This window comes from Megalobrama amblycephala, linkage group LG10 (assembly GCF_018812025.1).
Source record: "Megalobrama amblycephala isolate DHTTF-2021 linkage group LG10, ASM1881202v1, whole genome shotgun sequence".
In the NCBI taxonomy this organism is placed as follows: Eukaryota; Metazoa; Chordata; class Actinopteri; order Cypriniformes; family Xenocyprididae; genus Megalobrama; species Megalobrama amblycephala.
Window position 1 is genome coordinate 11,989,400 of NC_063053.1, and position 13,578 is coordinate 12,002,977.

Sequence of the window (13,578 nt, forward strand, 5' to 3'; positions counted from 1 at the left end):
ACATAAAACAAAAAGGGAAAATATGTTTAGATGTTGTGATCTGTAATTCTGAGTTATGATTGAACAAAGATGAATATACAGTGTTGATCTATTTAACATAATACTAAGTGCCACAAACAAACCTGAGGATATTTCAAAGATTTGATGTCTTTTATCCCAGCAATCTTTAGCAAATCTAGTGTTTATTCATTGTATCAACTTTGCCAGGTGATCTGAAAAAAAAAAAAAAAAAAAAAAAAGTTGTGTTAGAGCTTATCAGATTGAGAAAGGCATCAGGTGGTCAGGTATGTGGCCGTGCCACCCGAGGCTGAGGCTAAAGATATTTTATGGCTAATAACGAGTGCTATGCTATCTAGTGTTTAATGAAAGCCTGTTTTAAACATTGCAGAACAAGTTTATTTGTGTTTTATTTAGATCAAGAATTAAGATGAAAAAATTCTGCTGTACCTGTAACAATTAATGAATTGTGTAGTTGAAGAGTGAAGGCTGATTCACACCAACACGAATGCGGTCCGATTTTTGCATTCAACTTGTCTGTTCAGACCAATGTGAAAAAAGTTAAATGAATAAAATGTATAAAATTCAGATAGGCTGTCTGACAGTAGGTGGCGCTTATAGAAAAGCCGGTACTTGATAAACTTTACAAATGAACACAACTTTTATGAATTTTGAAGCCTAAATAGAATCACCACAAGTAAAACATATCAATAAACGAACTATACCACTATTCGCATGGATTCAGTATCACAAAGTTTCCGGCAACTCTTATGGAATTTTGTCCAAAATCGGTTCAGATGATATTTGTACTGAGCTGCACAGAAATGACTGAACAGTTTTTTGATATTTGCTACTGTTACCTTTTTCAAATTGACTGTTGCTGTGTTTGTTGTCCTTTGCTAAATAGCTTAGCATGCTAATTGGTTATCATGCTAAATTTTGTCTATTCTTTCTAATGTGTCCCTGACAACCTCCCATTTAGATGCTTGTTAACTACTGCCTATTTCAAGACCAGTAAAAGGTTTTAACAAAAAAGATGTTACTGATGTATTTCATAGAATAAAATGTGAAAATATATTGAGCTTGTGTTAACTATAGACCTTATTTCAGTCTTTTAACTAAATACCCATTCAAAAAAAAACATTGGTTTCGGGGCGGTGGAACCGGAAGTGCTAAAATGCTAATTTGTTTCTGGGTTTTGGCCTACAAAAATATACCATCCCTTCAGCACTCTATGGTATTTATCAAACAAAACCAAATACAAGAGAGTCGCTCCCCTGCTATTCATTATCGCTTGGCAAAATAGTCACCACCAAGTCAGCTCTGGATATGTGATCAAAAGTGCAAATCTTTTTGGTAGGTCAGTTTTCTTGGCAGTGGAAAAGTGATTAGAACATGCTAACATGTAAATGTAAATGTTTGTGCCAGTTTAAAGACACATTAAAGGCAGGGTAGGTAAGAAATTTTGTTCCAAATTTGTTTAAACTTTCTATATATATACATGCATAATTAAAATGTAGGAACTCTGATAAAAAGAGTATAAAAATCGAGTGACTCTAGACCGTTTAATCTGTATTAAACACAGCTCATTATTTCCATCCGGGACGAAACATAGGATTGGCTTAGGCGGCTGTCACTCTCTCGCAACCATGGCAACCACCCTTTTGCCACACATGACCTGCCCACTTGCGCGCGCACGTTTGATTTGGGGAATCCAAGAGGCACGCGATCCTAGGAATACCAAAACAATGGCAGAGAAACAGCAAGCTAAATTCACAGTACCGGCCTATGCAGTTAGTGAAGGCAAACCAGGCAAAAAAGGAAGACAGTAACAGTACAAGAAAAGGCAATGATCAAAAAGTCTTTGGATAAACAAAGAAATAAAACGCGAGTTAATATCGGCGTGGCTTTCCAGCGATGGCGAGAACTGAGGGAACTCAAGGGGCTGAAAAGTGACTCCTTGATGGCTTTATTTCTGCTGGACAGGTAAATCTTTCTTTTTGTATTTTGATCATACATATTTTTTTGTTTATTTTTTCATGAAGCATGTGTCATTAGCACACGTAACTGCGTAATATAGCTAACATAACATTACTTAGCGAGCCGTAGTAGAGACGATAAATAATGATAGCTACAGTGTTGAATTGTGCATAATTTTACCCTCTGTCTAACTCTTTTACCATGTTCACCTGTAAGTTTACCTGCACGTTTTTTTCGCCTTTGTTTTGTTTTTATATTCTCTACCTATGTTTACTGATGTCTTTATCTTGTATCTGTGTGTGTCGTACACACTTTGTTGTATGTGTGTGTTATTATTTTGTGTCTGCAATGCAGTTGTGAGTTGATATTTGAGTGTATGTTACTCTGTTGATCTGTAGAACAACGTATATGTTATGAATCTTACACGAAATTCATCTTCATCACAGTGTAAATGATGGTAATGGAAAAACGTGTATCATGCAACCTGTTTTTAGCTTTGCCTTATAGATAACTAGCTCGTTAGCAAATCAAAAAAATATATATTTTAAACTTTACCAATATCAATATGCTAGCTTGATAGTGAGTACTAAAATACATCTTGTTTGTTTATCTTCATAATTATAAAGTTATTTTTATTACATGTGATTCTGACATGATGTCACTACATGCACTGTGCTCCTTCCTCTCCGCTCGTCTCAGGTAAATAATGCGTCTTCCAGCTCAGTGGTCGGAGTCGCACGTTCATGCGTTTTGGGGGCGTGGCTTTGTAAGGAGCCCAGAAGGGAGGGGGTGGAGTGAATGGAAATAATGAGCTGTCTTTAAAACAGTCGTGAGAGGTCTACAGACACTCGATTTTTATACTTTCTTTTTCAGAGTACTTACATTTTAATTATGTATTGATATATAAATAAAGTTTAAACAAATTTTGAAAAAAAGTTTTTTATACATTTTTTTGCCTACCCTGCCTTTAACATCTGTTTATTCAAATATTCAATATCATCGCACCGAATATTCGTCAGGGTATGATCAGGCCTTGATAATCTGCATAAACCTCAGTAAAATTATATAATCAACTTGCCGTTTACAATCTAATAGTTAACTAGTTACATTACAAGTTGGACAGGATTCTTCTTTTGTTAATTCTTATAGAGATCTGATTTCAGGGAAAATCTTTCAGCTGAGAAACTAGCATTGTTTATAAGGTAAAAGATTGCCAGCCAATTTGTCACATGGTGAAAAAAAGCTTCTCTTATTCTCATTTTAACTTAGTATTATTTATATACTATTGTAGTATTTATTAATATTTGAATATTTTAGCTTTCTAAAATATATTTTCAGTTTTTATTTTTAATTTAAAGTTCTAGTAATTTTATGTTTGTCATTTTTATTCATTTTTTAAATATTCTATTTAGCTTTATTTTTATTTGTTTCATTTTTACTCTTTTTAGTACTTTAGTCGTTAGTTGACTCAATCTAATTTTTTTAACATCTTATTGAAGCTTTATCTCTATTATGATTTTTTTTTTTTTTTTTTTTTTTTAAGTATGTTTAGTTTTAGGTAATAACAACACTGATTATTACAATATTTTGTGTTATGTAGCTTATTTTGTATTTGAATTTGCCAAAAAACATGAAAATTAGGCAACAAATTATGTACTGCTTTTTATGGATTCTGCATCAAAATCTATATTTTTTTGGTAATGATTATTAGATATTAAAAAATTTATTTTTAACAGTATTTTAATGTGATCAGGCCTTGACTGTATGCATAAACCAATGCAATTATATAATCAAGCCGCAGTTTACAATCTATTTAACTAGTTGTAAGTTGGACAGGATTCATATTTTGTTAATTCACAGAGATCTGATTTCAGGGAAAATCTGTCAGCTAAGAAACTTGCATTGTTTATAAGGTAAAAGATTGCTAGCTTATTTGTCACATGGTGAAAAAAAGCTTCTCTTATTCTCATTTTAACTTAGTATTATTTATATACTATTGTAGTATTTATTAATATTTGAATATTTTAGCTTTCTAAAATATATTTTCAGTTTTTATTTTTAATTTAAAGTTCTAGTAATTTTATGTTTGTCATTTTTACTCATTTTTTAAATATTCTATTTAGCTTTATTTTTTATTTGTTTCATTTTTACTCATTTTAGTACTTTAGTCGTTAGTTGACTCAATCTAATTTTTTTAACATCTTATTGAAGCTTTATCTCAATTACGATTTTTAAAAAAAAATTTTTTTAGTATATTTAGTTTTAGGTAATAACAACACTGATTATTACAATATTTTGTGTTATGTATCTTATTTTGTATTTGAATTTGCCAAAAAACATGAAAATTAGGCAACAAATTATGTACTGCTTTTTATGGATTCTGCATCAAAATCTATATTTTTTTGGTAATGATTATTAGATATTAAATAATTAATTTTTAACAGTATTTTAATGTGATCAGGCCTTGACTGTATGCATAAACCAATGCAATTATATAATCAAGCTGCAGTTTACAATCTATTTAACTATTTGTAAGTTGGACAGGATTCATATTTTGTTAATTCACAGAGATCTGATTTCAGGGAAAATCTGTCAGCTAAGAAACTTGCCATCTAGGTTTTCATACTACGAGAAAGCTAGCTATCTAACTAGTTGTCTTTAGTTTGCTAACTCAAATATTGTGGTTCTGTCGAAGGGTGCGAGAATCCTGTGTAGACAGTGTTGTCCGCAACACTAAAACCTTGTAAACCGTCACTTATAGCCAATGTCATGATGAGTTACCTGACTTTTCAATAATATGTAGCCAAGGCAGTGTGTGATTGGCCTTGCTAATCTCTGCCACATTCCTCTGGGAGGGGTTTTATTGTGTGTGTGAGAGCGATGGAGACTGAATGAGGGTTGTGCACTATGGACTTGTGAATGCCTCTATTTAACAGGACTGGTGTGTCGGCTCTCACAAGTGTTGTTCCTGTGATCTTGGATTGAATGAAGAACGATGAGTTTGACCAAAATCACAAACATCGACACGGTGGAGCTGCAAGAAGGTGCCCAGAATGCAGCCTTTCAAGAGGATGATGATGACACACCTGATGCATCAAGCACTCGAGAGCAACAGGCCACCAGCGTCTCCATCACCGCCAGGCCGGAGGAAAACGCATACACTCAGATCAAACCGTATGCTGGGATGCCCAAAGAGGTTCTGATGTTATACTCGAGCAAAGCCTGCTACCGAATACCTCGAGAGATTATTTTCTGGCTGATCATCGCATGCACCCTGGCTCTGATTGCCATGACCATTACGATCGTGGCGCTGTCACCTCGATGCATGAGCTGGTGGCAGCTGACTCCGGTCTATCAGGTTTATCCACGATCATTCAAAGATTCAAATGCGGATGGTGTTGGAGACCTTAAAGGTAATTTTTGGTTGTCAAGATGTTCCCATGAAGCAATGTAAAATTGTTATTCTCATTGTTATTTAATGTTATTATAGTATTTAATAATATTTTGAAATAGCTTACTTCAATTTAGCTTATTTCTATTTAGCTTAATTTTTTTTTTAATTTCAGTTTTAGTTTAAATAATTTTAGCACTTCAACTTAGACTCGTTTATTGTAGCTAGTTGACAATGCAACATTTCTAAATTTAATTTTGTTTGTTTTTCATCTAACATTTATTTAGTTTTTTTGTATACTTTATTTCAAAATTAAATTACATTTTAATTATTTCAATATTTTCTTGTTGCATAAAATGATAGTATTTTGAAATCTTTGTAAACATTTTGTCCACGTGTACATACAAATAGTGTAATCATGTTAATTGTTCTGTGATCTCTAAATCTTACATAATATTGTTGAGAACCTTTGTGTCAGGTTTGGATCTTGTATTTTCAGTGTGATTTCAATCATTCTGAGAACACCCAACGTACTTACACGCATTCTAGTATGCATAATGTGACCATTTTTCAACAATTTGGTTAATTCTGAAACTATATAAGACAATTGGCCTAAAACAAAAACATAAAGGCTGAAAAGTGTCAAGCTGCCTTGAAAAACAACTCCCTTTTCGGTAGCTGAGAGTTACCTCCAGCTGTAGTGTTATTTGAGAAGTGAGTGTATTGATGGCTTGGACAGACACACAAAAGCCTTGTTTTTTGTATTGCTGCATATTCTGTTTCATGCAAGAGGAGGAGGTTGTTTAATGCTCTTATGTAACGGGTAAAATTGCGTCTACACATGCCATAAAGTAAATAAAACTGATTTTATGGCGGTGCATTACAGGGCCATTAGTATTTTACTTTGAAACATGTTCAGACAAAGCAAACACTACGGATAAGACAAAACACCAGCTTATCTTCTACATGAGATGTATTATGACTTTAGTGACTCTCCAAAACGATCATATTTAGATATTAAAAGATCGAAATGATTAAAGGTTGGATTGATTAAGATAAATCCATTGTGAGGATTGTCAAATGTCTTAGTGCAGGTCAAAGGTGCAAAAATGTGTAGATAACAGTTTTATAATTCGATGTTTGATTTCAGGAATCAGGGAGAAACTGAGTCATTTTGAGTACCTGAACATTAAAGCAATCTGGATCAGTCCTTTCTACAAGTCTCCTATGAGGGACTTTGGCTATGACGTAGAGGACTTCAGGGAGGTTGACCCTATCTTTGGAACGATGGAGGACTTTGATGACCTCCTAACAAGCATGCATGACAGAGGTGGGCATGCATTATAATAAATGATCCAAGATATGTCAATCAACTTTGTTGTCAACCAACAACTTGTAACACAATGACTCATTTTGGAGTTATCATTTTTGCTGTTTATGGCTATAATTTAGCATGTTATGAGTTTCACGAGTTGTTAATAATTAACAGTTCCAAACTTGTTACAATGTTATAACACCATTATAATCACTATAAAATGCTCTGTTTGATAACCACATTAATCTTAGCTGTTTTTTTTGTTTGTTTGTTTTTTTGGCCACAGGTCTAAAGCTGATCATGGACTACATCCCGAACCACACCAGCGACAAACACGTCTGGTTCCAACTTAGCCGTAATGGCACAGAGCCCTATAAAGACTACTATATCTGGGTTAACTGCACAGCAGACAAACCTCCTAACAACTGGGTATGAATGTCCATCCTCACAATGCAAACAAATCAGTGAATAGTAAGAGCTGCTGTAGCATTATTCAGTGGATCTTGTATGTTATGGTTCAACATAAAGAATCGGTGCTACTCAGAATGTGTGTCCCAAACTATTATATCTCATCATTTTTTATAGCACATTATTTTTTTTTTGTTGCAATTAGGACTCAATTAAGTAAAACGATTAGAAAACATTTACATATAGAACTTAGATGTGGTTGACTGTAGTGTCACATTGTTTGTCCAGGTAAGTGTCTTTGGGAATTCCACCTGGGAGTATGATGAAATACGACAACAGTGCTATTTCCATCAGTTCCTCAAGGAACAGCCAGACCTGAACTTCCGTAACCCCCGAGTCATAGAGGAGATGACGGTAAGAAGCATGTAGACAATGGCTTGCCTATGAACATTATGCAGACTTTAGGTTCCAAAAGGGTTTTTTTTTTTTTTTGCAGTGATGCCACAGATGCAGTGTTGCCAGGTTTTCACAACAAAACCTGTCCAATTGCTCCTCAAAACTAGCCCAAAACTAGCCCAATCGCATTTCAGGGGGGTCCCACGCTAAAAATCGTGTTCCAGGGGATAAAATTCACATTTTTTTACAGGGCTCCCCAGGTAAAATTCGTATTCCAGGGACTAAATATCACGTTATTTTCGGTCGATTAAACCCGCGGACATGAAAAACAACCCGCGGCAACAGTGTAAAAGTAGCCCAATTCGGCAACACTGCACAGATGAACCATTTTAAGTTAGGAAAAACACTTAACACTAGGATGGTTCTTGGATGAACCATTTTAGGTTCCCAACCGTTCTTTGGGAACCCAAAAGGTTCATCCAAGAACTACGGAAGAGGATTAGGGCCAAGCAATAATAAAAAAATAAAACCATCTCGAGATTAAAGTTGTTAAATTTCGAGAAAAAAAACACGTTAAATTTCGAGAAAAAAGTCGAAATAAAATGTTGAGAATAAAGTCATTAAATTACGAGAAAAAATAAATTTAAATTACGAGAACAAATTCGTTAAATTACGAATTTGTTCTCGTAATTTAACGAATTTGTTCTCGTAATTTAACGACTTTTCTCGTAATTTAATGACTTTATTCTCAACATTTTATCTCGACTTTTTTCTCGAAATTTAACGACATTTTTCTCATAATTTAACGAATTTGTTCTTGTAATTTAACGACTTTTCTTGTAATTTAATGACTTTATTCTCAACATTTTATCTTGACTTTTTTCTCGAAATTCAACGAGTTTTTTTCTTGTAATTTAACGAGTTTATTCTCAACATTTTATCTCGACTTTTTTCTCTCGTAATTTAACGAGTTTATTCTCAACATTTTATCTTGACTTTTTTTCTCGAAATTTAACGAGTTTTTTTCTCGTAAATTAACGAGTTTATTCTCAACATTTTATCTCGACTTTTTTCTCGAAATTTAATTAGTTTTTTTCTCGTAATTTAATGAGTTTATTCTCAACATTTTATCTCGACCGTTTTCTCGAAATTTAACGAGTTTATTCTCAACATTTTATTTAGACTTTTTTCTCGAAATTTAACGAGTTTTTTCTCGAAATTTAACAACTTTAATCTTGAGATGGTTTTATTTTTTTTATTATTGCTTGGTCCTAATCCTCTTGCGAAAAGAACCAAAGTGTGAAGTGATTTTTTTTTTTTTTTTTTTGTGCAAAGAAAATTTTCCATGGACATTAATGGTTCTTCATGGAACCATAGATGCCAATAAAGAACCTTTATTTTGCGTGTATATATACTTTTCCAATCATTTGGGATGAATGGATAAGGATTTATTTTAAACTTAATACATTAATTTTATTTTATTTTCTATTTGTAGCCAATAAAACGTTCTTGAGCTTGAGCTCAACTAAAAAAAAAAAAAAAAAAATCTATTTCCCATGACTTTTTAAGATTTTGTAAATATATATGAATTTCCAGGCCTGTAAATCCCTGATATTTCCATCTTTTTCATTAAATATAGATTTTTGGATACACAATTTTTGGAGTGAATGTTGCTGTGGGAAAAAGCAATGTGTGAATGAGAAAAAGTGTTAAGAAAATCAGTGACTGTGTCTGAATGAATGTTTTGAATAAATGAATGAATGTAAAGGGGCTTTAAACCACCTATGAAGCCACCATCCATTTAAACAGCGTTATGTTTTCATTTACACAGGATGTTGTTGTTGAAGAGTGAAATATTTTTAAATATTGGTGGAGGAGGAATATTAGCCTTCAAGCTCTCAAACAAAAAGGCCCTTCATGCAGATCTGCAGTCCACCATACCATATCATGTTTCACTGCGAACATGGACCCTCTTTGATCTTTGTTTCATGTCTGTGTAATAGGACATAATCCATTTCTGGCTGAAGAAGGGGGTGGATGGGTTCCGCATGGACGCTGTGAAACACATGCTTGAGGCCGCACATTTGAGAAATGAACCACAGGTTGACCCTGACCAAGATCCAGTAAGCCAAACAATGTCCTGTGCTATATAATCTCATGAAAACATACACATTCAGTTTACACACTTATTTATTGAAGCACTTCATCTGCCAGAGCCACAATTATTCTCTGAATGCATTTAGGAAGAGTCATGTTACTATTCTTTGTTCTCACAATGTCATTTAAGGATTACTAGTGCATATTTCTCTGGATTTACTGGCAAGTCATGCCCATTATCCTAATTCCAGATGATCACAAAGCCACTGAAGATCTAGGGAAGGCCGTGGAATGACTCAGTGGTCTTGGCCCTCTTTCTTCAATGACTTGTCCTTTGGTCCTAATGGACTTGTTCCCACTAACTTAGAAAAATGTTCCGGGTTCAACACAAGTTAAACTCTATCATCTGTGACATGTTGTGGATTACTGTAGAAAATCATTTTCATTCATCCTTCAGTTTGTTTAAAGTAATGTACTTACACTGCACATCTGATTTCCATTGTATCTAATTACAAGGTTATCCTCATTCTTTCATCTCTTGATGTCTTTCAGTCGACTGTGGACACAGAGTTTGAGCTCTACCATGACTACACCTACACACAAAACGGGCTACATGAGATCCTGACAGAATGGAGGATAGAGATGGACGGCTACAGCAGAGAACCTGGTCGCTACAGGTATCCTCAGTTCTTCAACTTCACGAATCTCCACGTGTTTCTCTCTTGTAAATGGCTCTTTTGTGTTTTCTCTAATTTAGATTCATGGTTACAGAGTGTTACGACTATGAAGAAATTGAAAAAACCATGAGGTACTATGGCACAAGCTATGCCACAGAAGCCAACTTTCCCTTTAACTTCTATCTACTTTATCTTCCTGATGATCTGTCAGGAAATCAAGCCAAAGGCCTGGTTGATTTATGGATGTCGAATATGCCAAAGGGAAAATGGCCAAACTGGGTGGTGAGTGACCAGATTTCAGAAAAAATAAAGATTGTTTTCAAATTGTGCTGCCTATGACCAAATTGAGATTAAAATGGAAAAACAATTTTACATTCCAGCTTCAAATACATTTTGTTTGTTTACATTTGTTTGTTTGTTTACATATATAGGTGGGAAACCATGACAAGCCACGTATAGGCTCCAGTGCTGGTAAGGAATATGTACGTGCTATAAACATGCTGTTGTTAACCCTGCCTGGAACTCCCACTACATACTACGGAGAGGAGATTGGCATGGTGAACGTAAATGTATCAGTAATTCAGGATCCTTTTGGACAACATGATCCAGTAAGTGTAAAATACTTCCATTATTTTTTTCAAAGCAATAGTTACATTAAAGGGTTAGTTCACCCCAAAATGAAAATTCTGTCATTTATTATTCACCCTCATGCCGTTCCACACACGTAAGACTTTCGTTAATCTTCGGAACACAAATTAAGATATTTTTGTTGAAATCAGATGGCTCCGTGAGGCCTCCATAGGGAGCAATGACATTTCCTCTCTCAAGATCCATATAGGTACTAAAAACATATCTAAATCAGTTCATGTGAGTACAGTGGTTCAATATTAATATTATAAAGTTACGAGAATATTTTTGGTGCGCCAAAAACAACAACAAAATAACGACTTATTTAGTGATGGCCGATTTCAAAACACTGCTTCAGGAAGCATCGGAGCTCAATGAATCAGTGTATCGAATCTGGTGTTCGGAGCACCAAAGTCACGTGATTTCAGCCGTTGGCAGTTTGACATGCGATCCGAATCATGATTCGATACGCTGATTCATTTATGCACCTTCACTTGTTTTGAAATCGGCCATCACTAAATAAGTCGTTATTTTGTTTTTTTTTGGCACACCAAAAATATTCTCGTCGCTTTATAATATTAATATTGAACCACTGTACTCACATGAACTGATTTAAATATGTTTTTAGTACCTTTATGGATCTTGAGAGAGGAAATGTCATTGCTCCCTATGCAGGCCTCACAGAGCCATCGGATTTCAACTAAAATATCTTAATTTGTGTTCCGAAGATTAATGAAGGTCTTACGGGTGTGGAACGGCATGAGGGTGAGTAATAAATGACAGAATTTTCATTTTTGTGTGAACTAATCCTTTAAGCACATTATAAATGTAGCACTTTTGTACTCTTATTCAAATACGTGTTGTTTGAGCTGTATAAGTCCTTTTAGTTGCCCTATTAAGGCAGCCATGGCCTAATGGTTAGAGTCAGACTGGCAACCCGAAGGTTGCGGGTTCGATTCTCAATACCAGTGGGAAATGACTGAGGTGTCCTTGAGCAAGGCACCTAAACCCCAGTCACTCCCCGGGTGCCACAACTCATTACTCACTACTCCTAATGTGTGTGCACTAACTTGGATGGGTTAAATCAGGTGTCTCCAAACTCGGTCCTGGAGGACCACTGTCCTGCAGAGTTTAGCACCAACTTGCCTCATCACACCTGCCTGGAAGTTTCTAGTATGCCAAATTAGACCTTTATTGGCTGGTTCAGGTGTGTTTAATGGGGTTGGAGCTCAACTCTACTGGACAGTGACCCTACAGGACTGAGTTTGGACACCCCTGGGTTAAATGCAGAGGACAAGTTCAGAGTATGGGTAACCATACTTGGCCTTCACATGTCACTTTCACTTTTAATTATTTTAGTGGACGGACTACCGTTCAAAAGTTTGGGGTTGATTTGGGGGATTTTAAAAATATTTTTGAAAGAAGTCTCTTATGATTGAAGGCCACATTTATTTGATCAAAAATACAAAAATATTGTGAAATGTTATTACAATAAAATATATTTTAAAATGTAATATATTCCTGAAATTTCAGCGGCCATTGTCACACAGTCTTTCAGAAGTCATATGCTCGAGAAACATTTCATATTATAATAAATGTTAAAACAGTTGTGCTTCATAATATTTTTTTGTGGAAACTGATACTTTTTTTTTTTTTTTTTTTTGGAAAAGTTCACAAGAACAATTTATTTTAAAAAGTTACTGTCACTTTTGATCAATTTAATGCATTTTTAAAAAATTAAATATATACTTTATTTTACCATTAAGAGCAACAGTCGAGACCCGCAGCGAACACCAATGCAGTGGAATGATAAACCCAATGCTGGCTTTAGTGACAGTGAAAACGGCACATGGCTTGACATCGCTCCAGACTACAGCACTGTCAATGTGGAGGTACGTTGATTTCGACTGCTATGAAAACAATCTATGTGTTAAAGTAGGGAAAAATCTAATCCCAGCTTATATTTTTCTCTCCAGCTGCAGCAGACCGAACAAGACTCTACCATTTCACAGTATCGTGCTCTGAGTTTGCTCAAAGGGTCGGAGGTAGTCCTGTCCCGAGGCTGGTTCTGCTACATCTGGAGTGATGTCAACGTATTTGCTTATTTGCGTGAGCTGGATGGGCTCAAAAAAGGCTTCCTGGTGGTTCTAAACTTCGGCAAGGATACTACAACTGACTTGTCTTCGGTTAGTGAGCTGCCAGATTCCCTTACTGTGCATTTAAGTACAGTGCCAATAAGCCAGAAGACTTTCTCTAAATCCAATATTCCAACATCTCAAGGTCAAGGATTGCTCCTGGAATATTCTACCAATAAGCGATTTCACCCTAACCATGCATCTGAATGTTATGTTTCTGAGAAAGCCTGCTATTTGTCCGCACTAGATATTCTGTACAAGTGTTGAGGATACTTGTCTTAATCAGGCAGACAGCGAATCGACAAACGATAAAGGCTATCTATTCCATGTTTTATTTCTGTGGTGTCATGCTGGCTAGTCCTGCCCACTCTGAAATCTCATTGGTCCAAAATCTCACTCCATAGAACTGTACCCTGAACATCAATTATTTTCTGATTGTCTGTGATAACTTTTGTGTTAACAGTTGCTTGTCAGTGCAAACTTGTCACATTACAACTAGTTTTGGACACTGTTAGATTTTATTTTTGCCAGAATAAAGACAAACCTGAACAGCAT

At 35.1% G+C, this 13,578-nt stretch overlaps 1 protein-coding gene across 2 annotated transcripts; it reads left to right on the forward strand.

The window, feature by feature from the left end:
• The first annotated feature begins 1,964 nt into the window (after positions 1-1,964).
• Positions 1,965-13,577, forward strand: slc3a1 (solute carrier family 3 member 1). Of its 2 annotated transcripts, XM_048204602.1 has the most exons (11): positions 1,965-1,983; positions 4,914-5,390; positions 6,519-6,698; positions 6,970-7,112; positions 7,380-7,505; positions 9,491-9,610; positions 10,137-10,261; positions 10,342-10,543; positions 10,693-10,869; positions 12,655-12,780; positions 12,865-13,577. In XM_048204602.1, exons 2-11 carry the CDS (start codon positions 4,973-4,975, stop codon positions 13,288-13,290), a joined length of 2,043 nt encoding a protein of 680 aa, XP_048060559.1. In that variant the 5' UTR covers positions 1,965-1,983; positions 4,914-4,972; the 3' UTR covers positions 13,291-13,577. The 2 variants fall into 2 exon arrangements, with proteins under 2 accessions (XP_048060559.1, XP_048060558.1); XM_048204601.1 differs by lacking the exon at positions 1,965-1,983 and having other exon boundaries at positions 4,304-5,390.
• The last annotated feature ends 1 nt before the right edge of the window (position 13,578 follows it).

What these genes read in the sequence shown, in the direction of transcription:
- slc3a1 (XM_048204602.1), top strand. Translation starts at nt 4,973, where the DNA reads ATGAGTTTGACCAAAATCACAAACATCGACACGGTGGAGCTGCAAGAA. An exon ending in TGGTGTTGGAGACCTTAAAG is followed by an intron (nt 5,391 to 6,518) that starts GTAATTTTTGGT and finishes GTTTGATTTCAG; the next exon opens with GAATCAGGGAGAAACTGAGT. An exon ending in TTGACCCTGACCAAGATCCA is followed by an intron (nt 9,611 to 10,136) that starts GTAAGCCAAACA and finishes GATGTCTTTCAG; the next exon opens with TCGACTGTGGACACAGAGTT.